Consider the following 10216-nt stretch of genomic DNA (forward strand, 5'->3'; position numbering starts at 1 on the left):
TCCCCAAAATCAAAAATCAAAAATTGCCCATGCACCAACTAAGAACTGGGCGTGAGGTGAGTGTGTTAAAAGAATGACAAAAATTCCACATCGATGGTCAATGAGATGAGTGATTAAAAAATCAAAAGTGTTTATTCTAAATTTAATCGAACTCTAATAACTCAACACAATTGGAGCCCGAACACACCCAAAAATATAAAGTACTTCTAGAGATGGAAATTACGAGAGATACAAAATTCTATTTCCTTAACAAATTATTTTGCATCGTTCGATTCTCAAAGTAGAATACCATTTTACTAATCTTATACTATAGTTTATCCGGGGATACCATCACCAATATATAATCCCAATTATGTCGAGTCAATAAATTTTAAGGCAAAAACGCTTATATTGTGAGCAATGAGGGGAAGAAGATGGTTAGGATTCGTTCCAACGGGATTTCAGTTACGTCGTTTCAGTTCATTTGAAGCTCCTCCTGTTCCTCCTCTTCGAAGAGTTGTTGTTACTGGTAACTCTAAAACCCTACTCCTCAGTTCTATTTCTCCGTCATTGTTTTGGTACAAAATGTTTCTTTTTACAAAACTTTACATTACCTGCAATAACAAGTAATAAATCTAATTCTGTAACTTAGAATACGAAGTGAATGACCTATACACTGATGCGAGACGTCGTGTGTGTAAAAAAGTTGAATTCTTTGTAGATGAATTAGAATTTCCTTGTGGTTTAGGAAGTTGGGTTCTTTTTGGCTGTTCAAGATCAGAATTATAGTGTGGTGTCAAATTTGTCAAGTACTAAGGGCAGAATAAGCATTCTGTGATTGGATAGCGCAACCTTGGATATCCTCAAAGTAACGTCAGCTCTAGCTCGTATAGTTTAGAATGCAATTTTTATGTTTGAGATGATTGTGCAAAAATTGTGAATGCTGAAGCAAGTAGTATGTTGATTCTGCACAGGCGCATGTTGTTGCTCGAAGTTTAGTATAGCTGGTGTTGGAAAGCCTGAGTTTTTTGGTTGGTGGTTTTGCTTCAGGTGTAGGGATGGTGACTCCCCTTGGGTGTGGAGTGGAAACCACATGGAAGAGGCTAATAGAAGGGGAATGTGGTGTAAGAGCAATAGGTCCTGATGATTTGAAGATGAATGGTTTTGAACCGGAAGTTAAGATGTATACATTTGATCAGTTGACATCCAAAGTTGCTGCAGTTGTGCCCTATGGTTCTAGCTCAGGTGAATTCGACGAGCAGTTGTGGCTAAACTCGAAGGTACCATCCAACCTTCATTCACTATATTAATCTTTGTTGTATGAGTAGAAATGTTCTGGAATGACGTTTTCTTCTGGAAATGTAAAATACCACTTTTGATGAAGTCATCACTCCTCTAAACCTTTAGCTCATGCGCTTCCTCTATCTTGTCCTAATGTCTTGTACCTTGTGCCTCACCCCTCCACTGCCCCACCCTTACTCCTAGCAACCTCTGCTATCATATCATGGCTGTGTTAGCTTCCCAATCCACTGCCTCTATCCAAGAAAGCACTTCATTGGTACTAAAATTGTTTCACATTTAGTTTGGAACTCTTTTCAACTAAATGTGATGCAGGACATGTTTCAGATCCACCTTTTTCAGGTAAAAGGCAAAAGAAAGACCTCTTTAGGAATGCAAATAAAAAGTGGAGCATGTACAGCTCGGAATACAAGCACATCAAACAAAATTAAATTTGTCGTAGCCATTCTTTTTATGTGACCTTTAAATGGTCTCTGATGATTTTCAATGAACATATTGCAAGTGATTCTGAACTGATGATTTTCAATGAACATATTGCAAGTGATTCTGAACTTACTTTTTATGACATGATATAGAAGATTCTTAAAGAAAAATGTCATTATATAGAAGCTTTAGGAATGGCTACATTTACTTAAATGCTGTTGCTTTCAATCTATTTGATAGGATGGGACATTTTAGTCCACATGCAACTTGTGGTACATTATATAATTTGATGATGTGTGGTTTACATAAAGCATCGAGGGTAGTTATTATTTTTTGTTTGGTAATTGGCAGATCTGCAAATATCAATGGTTGTTGATGGAAAAATCCAGAGATCAAATTTTGTTGTTGTAGGAAACATACAAATAACGTAGGGATGCTAAGATTAATGATATATGATGTTGGCAATCAGAAGTTTACTCCTAAAACTAGATAAAGATATACAGTAGTTGAAAGGGGCTGCTGAAGTAGTTGTGTTGAACTGAAACAGTTGGTGCTTTAATTTCATTATTATCTCTCTACCCTTCTGCATCTTCATGGGAAGAAAGGGAAACATGCTTGTGTTTATTGTGAGTGACAAATTTTCCAGTAGAGCTAATTTTCTTGACAACGCTCGTTGGTCCCATAATAGCCTTGTCATATCTACCTTTTGGCAGGAGCATAGATCGATTGCAAGATTTATAGGATATGCTTTATGTGCTGCTGATGAAGCTCTTAAAGATGCTAATTGGATGCCCACTGAGCAAAATGAAAAGGAACAGACGGTATTTGCCTATTTTGTTCTGATGTTAGAATATCATTCTTTTTGCTTTTCATTGGTATCTAAGAGTAAACTGCATCAGGGTGTTTCCTTAGGTGCTGGAACTGGAAGTATCAGTGACATATTGGAAGCGTCCAGAATGATCTGTGAAAAGGTTGGTTAATAGCTGCATCTTGCTGAGTGATGAAGAAATAGTGTTACCATACCTATCAAAAAAGGAGAAAAAAAATTCCGTTGTTGTCATTTTCTAGGAGTATCTGCTACTAAATTGCTGTGAATTCTGAACTGCCCACGAATATATTGATTAGTGCAATTACTACTGATAAATCTACTTTCTGATGCCAGAATATACGCCGGCTTAGTCCATTTTTCATCCCACGGATATTGATCAACATGGCTTCTGGTCATGTAAGCATGAAGTATGGATTTCAGGTATTTAATAGTATTGTTAAAATGTATGAAAATTGTACAAATCCGAAGTAATGGAAGCTCAAAAGTTTTGGAATCAGGGACTTATTAAAAAAAGAAAATAAAATAAAAAAAGCTTGATTATTAGGATCTGGTGTAGTTCTTGGTCATTCATTTTATTGCGTTATATGTTGATCATCACTCCAGTTTGGTTCTTACTTCTTATAGTCCCTTGAGGTGTCAACTAATAAGAAAGATATAGACAACCCATTTTATGTGATTATTTCATCCGATCTTATAATTGAGAAAGCAGAAAAATAAAAACAGATGGATATCCTGTTGGATTGGCATTGACTTTAAGAAAGTATTTTACTTCTAAATTTTGTTCGTAGTAGTTAAAACAAATACTAAAGAGATCATGTGAGAAATAAGTTTGATAGATAAAATATCACATTTAGAATTATTTTGATATCTTGAAAATTGTGATAGCTATACAGAACGATATCATGAGAATGCTGTTATAAGTCTCTTGATAAGGGACACTTCTCTTTTTTTCTTTTTCCGCATCAAGTTCCTCAGTTGATGGTGTTCAAGTGAGACCTCGGTGGTTCCTTAAACAGCTCTTTTGACATAATCTTCTTTCTATGTATCCTCAGAAATTACTCTAAAGTTGTAATTTGTGGAACTAAGTTTGAGCCAACTAGAAAATCATTGCTGAGGACTGCAGAGTAGCCGCTAACATTATTCTGGGCATGAAACCTGCTTTTACCAAAACATGAGATAGCGCATTCTGTTGTTGCTGAAAGTGTCAGTCTCTAGATAGTCTAGTGTTATAATCCATCAAGTCAAAGGTCTTAGGAGAAAGGACGTATGGAAGCAGGTTGCACAAGGTCTAGCTTGTAGAAGATGCAATTCTGGATATTGGTTTGCCTTTTGGGTTAATCTTGTTCTTAGAAGACTAATTTATTACTTTATATGCCAAAACCAATTCAAAATATATGTCCATGACGCTTATGGTATCCACTAGTTATTCACAAAGTTTGAATTTTGACTTTTCATTCCGTATGAAGCTTTCATGTGATAATTGATAAGTAAGCTTTGTGTTCGTGTTTATTTGAGGTAATGCTTTTTGTCATGGAAGGACTTAACAAATTGGAATTGAACTTATCTTGTTTGATTTGATGATAATTCCTAGAATAATTTAAACTTGAAATGTATGAAGTGATTTCACTGTGTCTGCTCGCCAAACCCTGGGCCTGGCTGATTCACCATGCGTTTCATGTCAGTTGCCAAACTGAATAATGCATTGTACTTTAAGACCATCTGATATCTTGGGATATGGAAATAAGGATACAATTAAGCACTAACTTTTGTAAGGTAAAAATTCGAGCTAACATGGATGAATGAGAACCAAAATTGTCTATGATAAGAAATGGGCCTTGGGCACAACCTCATAATCTAGCTCATGAGATGAGGACTGCCTAGGGCTATAAGGAGACAACAATCAGTTTCCAACATGAATTTGGGCACTTAACAAGCCCCTACGCCATGATTGGACGTTTGGATCATGGACAACACTATGTGAGAGTCCAACATTGAGTAAACAAGAATAGGAACAAGTCTAGGTTTGATATCATGACAAGAAATGGTCTTAGCTCTAAACTCAAATGTAAAAGATAGCTCATGCGTTGTGGAGATTATCCAAACCATATAAGGAGACAACAACCCATTTCCTCCACCAACGCAAGACACTTAACACACTGTATATTCATTCTCAGGTAAATGATTGGTAAAACATTATTAGACTTGGCATGCACCATATGGTAATTTCCAATTTTTCTGCATGTACTTGAAAAAAGTTTAGTAAAATGTTCTAATATAATTTTAAGAATCTCAGTACGTAGGACATATGTATCATTTGACTAGCATTTCAACATTCTGCATTAAAGGTACTTTTGTTCTTATGCATAAATTTAAAGGAGAAGTTTTATATTGCTAACTTAACCTACTCTCTTTTTCTTGCCTTTTTGTTGGTACCAGATCAATGTATACAATTTTCTAAAGAGTAATGCCTATCTTATTTGTGAAATATGACTAGGGACCAAATCATTCTTCAGTTACAGCTTGTGCCACTGGAGCTCATTCAATTGGTGATGCTGCCAGGATGATTCAGTTTGGAGATACAAATGTGATGGTTGCAGGGGGGACAGAAGCCAGCATTGATGCTTTATCTATTGCTGGATTCTGTAGGTACACCTAAATTGCCTACTTAGATTATGAATTTTATGACTCTCGTTTTAAAACCTTAACACCTTAGCTTTGTGTGTTATCTATCTTTCTGACAATTGACTTTTCTGATTTAGGTTAAGGGCGTTGAGTACCAAGTATAATTCAAAACCCCATGAAGCCTCCAGGCCATTTGATTGTGGCCGTGATGGATTTGTGTAAGTAATATTTGTACTTATAAGAAGGTTGCATATCATATATATCTGTGCTGATTATATATTCATCTTCGTATTTCATCCTCATTTTGAAGTGCAGGATAGGTGAGGGGTCTGGTGTCATGGTATTAGAGGTGAGTTGGGATTTTCTTTTTAAAAAAATTGTATGTTGTTGAGGTTGTATATTATGGGGAGAGGGGGTTTATCCCCTTAACATAGAGAGATTGGGGTGCCTTGTCCTAATCTTGTAGCCATGAAAAAACCTCCTTGAATATTTAATTTGATCCTTTAATCGAGATAGTTTTAGTAACATTTCATTTTCCCATTTCCTCTTTCTGCTTACTTTTGTTTCTGGTTAGCATCAGTTGAACTTTTCTTTCATGTTAAATGTGGTATAATGTCCCAAGGAATTGGAGCATGCAAGAAAGCGAGGAGCTAAGATATACGCAGAGCTACGTGGCTATGGAACATCAGGTATAGTTTGGTTATGTTTGTAAAACTATTACACTTGAGCCTAACTCAACCCTAAAAGCTAGCTCATTAGGTGAGGATTGCCCAAGTCCATATAAGGAGACCACCAGTCCATTCCCAACCAATGTGGGACTGTTAACCCACTCTAACAATGTTACCTGTAAAGCTGATTTCCTTTTCGTTCGTCCCTTTATTATGCCTGTGCTTGTAATTTTTATAACTCCTGTTTCATTTTGCTTAGGTGATGCACATCATATTACACAGCCACATATTGGTGGAAGAGGTGCAGTTTTGGCTATGACTCGTGCTTTGAAACAGGTAATGTTAATTGTGATTTGTGATCTTTGTCATTGCCTTAGTTTTGGTTGTAGGTCCCACTAAATTATATGAAAACGCATATTTAAAATCAGGGTAAATTACATTGAACTGCCTTCAAGGTTGACTTTGCATAAATTACGATCTTGGTACCGGTAGGCAATGTTTTAACCACTTTCTCCTGCCCATTATAATAAAAGATTATGACAATCGAGTCCTTGAATAATAGCTTCCTTTCTCTCTTCTTTCTTAGCTCTTTCATATTAGACTATAACCATTCAGTTTGCCGATACCAATTTCCTAGCTGTCCATTTGTTTTCGTACAGGATCGTGGTTGCTCCCATTGTACATGGATTGTAGTGAAATTCTATTGCATGGAATAAACAAGGCTCCTTTCTGTCCTGCATCAATATGTACATAACCAAAACATTTTGTAGACGAGAAAAGAAGTTAAAATAGCCGATCTGTTAGCTGCTACAATAACATATACATGTTAAGATTAACACCGTCAAATCTGTGTTTAGTTGAAACTGTTTCACGTGAATTCTAACTGAGCGAGTAACTATCAGCCTTCAGCTTTCTGCTGCATGAGAAAATTTTGGGCCCAAAATGCAGTTAGAAAAATAAAAGAAAGCAAGTAATCGTTATAATTGTATATTTGGTTGGTTTACCAACTAGTTAATGATTAACTTAAATAGACATGAAGTTCTTGTAAAGCATTTTTCTGATCAGAAATAAAATTTCCTGGTAAAGCATTACTTCCATTCTTTCTGTTGTCTAGTTGCTTGAGCATTTTTTTTTTTTGGATTCAAGTTGTAATGGAGTTATAGAACTCAAAAATGTTTTGTGATATGAACATTCTTGACCTATCAATTTCTGAAACTTCTAGCATGGATCTGGTTGAAACTTTTGAATGTCGTGTACAGTTTCAGAATGTAGAGCAAGACTCATCTTTAATCTATTATTCATGCTACTTAGAGCAGAGATCCTTCTAGCCTTCTAAACAGAGAATGAAGATTGTGATATTATTTTTAATTTGTAAACGTTTCCTTTTTCCTCTTTTGTCATTGGCAGTCTGGTCTTCATCCTAGTCAAGTGGATTATATAAATGCTCACGCAACATCTACACCCCTTGGTAATCATTTTTCAATTGTCAATGTGCTCTGTAATGATTTTAAACTTTTTTCACTCTATGGCAAACAGAGTTGACGTTTTTGTATGTGTTACTGAAATACCTTGCTCAGGTGATGCAGCAGAAGCAAATGCAATAAAATGTGTATTCTCTGATCATGCTACATCAGGGGCCCTGTCCGTATCCTCTACAAAGGTAATCAAAATAGGGGTTGTCAACCAAGTTCAGTCTCTATTAGATTGGTGTAGAATCAGTAAGTACTGAGTCTCCCAAGAACCAAAGTTGAAGGAGAGTTTTGTTCTGTTGGTGACCTCATGTCATGTCTTTTCTGCATAAGAGTAATAGAAGATTTAGAATTCTTAATGTGCTTTCAGCAAACCATCTTAGTTGCACGGACTCTTCACTTTTGATGCCGCACCCGTCTCGGATTCTCCAAAAATACACTACTTTTGGCAAATCCAACACGCACCCGTTGGAACTTTTGAAGAGTCCGAGCAACAGAGCAAACCATCACATTGTTGGATTATTTCTACATTACTGTGATTATTAGTGGATTCTTAGCATGTCATCTGCAATACCCCTTTTTCTAATTTATAGTACGTTCTCTGCAATTTCCCCTTTCTTATTGAACTTTGCTGATTTTTTCACCAACACAGGGTGCTACTGGTCATCTCCTTGGAGCCGCTGGAGCTGTTGAAGCAATTTTTACTGTCTTGGCAATACACCACGTAAGAATATTTCATTTATATTACAGAAGATTTCCCAGATGATTCTTTATATTTGATGATGAATACTTCGTGCTCGTTGTTTTCTCTTGGTGTGCCACATGGTGAATATTATTTTGTTTCTGAAGATAATCCCATTAAGATATTTTGTATCTGACCTCACATTAGTAGCCTGTGCAAAATCTATATTTCTGCTGGATAATTTGAGGCAATTTTGTTGCTCTCGGTATTATATAGAATATGAAACTGATGGGATTATGATGGAGAAAGGTATATAGACTGACTGTAAAATGAGCGGACAGCTTGAGTCGGGGAGTGTTCAATGTATCGATAGTAGCGTCTTTTGGCTCTATGCATGGGTGCTCCCATCTTAAACACGTGTTACTATAAATCCTTCACCAGGGGTTGAGGGTCTCTTTATCTTGACAGAATGGGGTGGCCGGGTGGGTAGTCGCAATTTCCATGATGGTATTATTGAAATCTTAGAGGGGTGTGAGAGAGAAGACAATATATAATACAATCTAATAAAATTACATTGATAATTGAGCGGTTGAGTAGCACTTTAGCTAACATAAATTTAATATCAAGAAAATAATATGAAGTCTATAATAAAAGCTAGAATTCTAAAAAGTTGTCAAAGATGTCACATCCTTTTTCATCGGATTAATTTATATATAGAACAGAGACGCCACTAATCTACTGAATTTCCAAGAGTTAGCAAATGCTAAAAGCCTAAAACTCTTCTAGGACCCAAACTGGAGCAGAAGAACAAAACTAGAATCAAGAAAACCTCATAACTCTCTTTGTTTTTTCTTTCTCTCCTGTTCTTCCTGTTTCTGTGTGTCACTGCGTTGTTCATTTTTTTTTATATTGATTTGTGTTTTGTGAATTGAATGTATGTGCTGCCACAGAAAGTGGGGAATAGGAGTCAGGTGTGGTTGAGAGACATGAGGGAGTTGTAGGTTACCCCTTTTTTGATTTTTCCTTTTTTTCTGCCTTTAGTTTATTTTTGGTCGCAGGATGTGATTTTTTTGGTATTAAATCGTAAATTTGGGTGGATTTTTAGCTGAAAGATTCATTTAGAGGACAAAAGTTGCAGTTAAGTTGGATATAATAAAGGTCAAGGCTGTAGATACATGCATTATCTATTGCCAACATTATGCTTTTTTCTAGACTTAATGAGGTTGCGGCAAAATCTTCTGTTTCATGAATGGGCTACTCACCACATTGATTTTTATTTGCAGGGTGTCGCGCCTTTGACACTGAACCTTTCTGAACCAGATCCAGTATTCAATGGTGGTTTCATGCCCTTGACTGCTTCAAAGGAGATGACCATTAAATCTGGTTTATCAAACTCATTTGGATTTGGAGGAACGAATTCTTGCTTGCTTTTTACTTCAACCAATTGAACACTGAAATTCAGCTGGAACAAGAGTTTTATTAGGCATTAGACTATAGTTAGCCAGGCGAGGCAAACAAAAGCCCTCCGCCCATCTCAATAATCAAATACAAGAGGAAGCAAGTGGAAGGAGATCGGAGGTTTGAGGCTGCTATAATACGCTTAAAATAAGCGTTTTTAGCCAACTCTTCTCTTGCCTTGAAACTCCAGTTTCCTTCTGATTTCTTTAATTCATTATCATTATTGTAGTTCTATTGTTTTTTCCCCTTAGATGTGTCCCGAGAACAAGTAGAAAATGCGGAGGACTTCTAATGCCAGAGAGCATAAGTTTTTCCACAAATATTTGATTGAGTTGTTGACATTGATGGTATGGATTCTTGTAATCGATTACAACTATATTGGCACTGTGGTGTAATTGTTATTGTTGTCATTGTCTTGTAAACCACATTGTGTTATAGAAAGGTAGGTGTTGGGCTGAAACAGTTTGAAATACCCTTAACGTAACGTGATATAGTTTGCTTTGAACTATTAATAGTATCATCACACCCTTTTATGTAGCTTCTTTTTTCTTTTCATCTGTATATGTGATATTTTATCGCACATCAAACATTTAATTTCGATTTGACTTTCGCCTTATTTTATGCAATGTTGTGGCCAGCAGTTTTGCACTTTCTATTTGTCAAACATTGCTTTGCTATTAACGCGTGAGATCTAAGTGTAGATATTGATACACTAATGCGTTGCATGAATGCAATACAGAAAATAAAAAATGGGACCCTTTTGTTGTTTTTATCAAATGCATGCAGT

At 36.1% G+C, this 10216-nt stretch overlaps 1 protein-coding gene across 2 annotated transcripts; it reads left to right on the top strand.

The window, feature by feature from the left end:
* The first annotated feature begins 223 nt into the window (after nt 1-223).
* LOC101264230 (3-oxoacyl-[acyl-carrier-protein] synthase, mitochondrial) lies at nt 224-9966 on the top strand. 2 transcript variants are annotated; one of them, XM_004243454.5, is made up of 14 exons: nt 224-508; nt 1030-1259; nt 2415-2522; nt 2601-2672; nt 2864-2950; nt 5025-5176; nt 5290-5370; nt 5468-5501; nt 5775-5841; nt 6080-6156; nt 7228-7288; nt 7398-7480; nt 7942-8013; nt 9255-9966. In XM_004243454.5, the coding sequence occupies exons 1-14, from the start codon at nt 400-402 to the stop codon at nt 9417-9419; spliced, it is 1398 nt and encodes a 465-aa protein (XP_004243502.1). In that variant the 5' UTR covers nt 224-399; the 3' UTR covers nt 9420-9966. The 2 variants fall into 2 exon arrangements, with proteins under 2 accessions (XP_004243502.1, XP_010323849.1); XM_010325547.4 differs by having other exon boundaries at nt 228-508; nt 954-1259.
* The last annotated feature ends 250 nt before the right edge of the window (nt 9967-10216 follow it).

The sequence above is a fragment of the Solanum lycopersicum genome, chromosome 7 (assembly GCF_036512215.1).
Source record: "Solanum lycopersicum chromosome 7, SLM_r2.1".
NCBI lineage: Eukaryota > Viridiplantae > Streptophyta > Magnoliopsida > Solanales > Solanaceae > Solanum > Solanum lycopersicum.

Coding starts and splice junctions, on each gene's coding strand:
- LOC101264230 (XM_004243454.5), top strand. CDS start 400: ATGAGGGGAAGAAGATGGTTAGGATTCGTTCCAACGGGATTTCAGTTA. Junction 6,157..7,227: donor TGACTCGTGCTTTGAAACAG/GTAATGTTAATT, acceptor TGTCATTGGCAG/TCTGGTCTTCATCCTAGTCA. Junction 7,481..7,941: donor TGTCCGTATCCTCTACAAAG/GTAATCAAAATA, acceptor TCACCAACACAG/GGTGCTACTGGTCATCTCCT.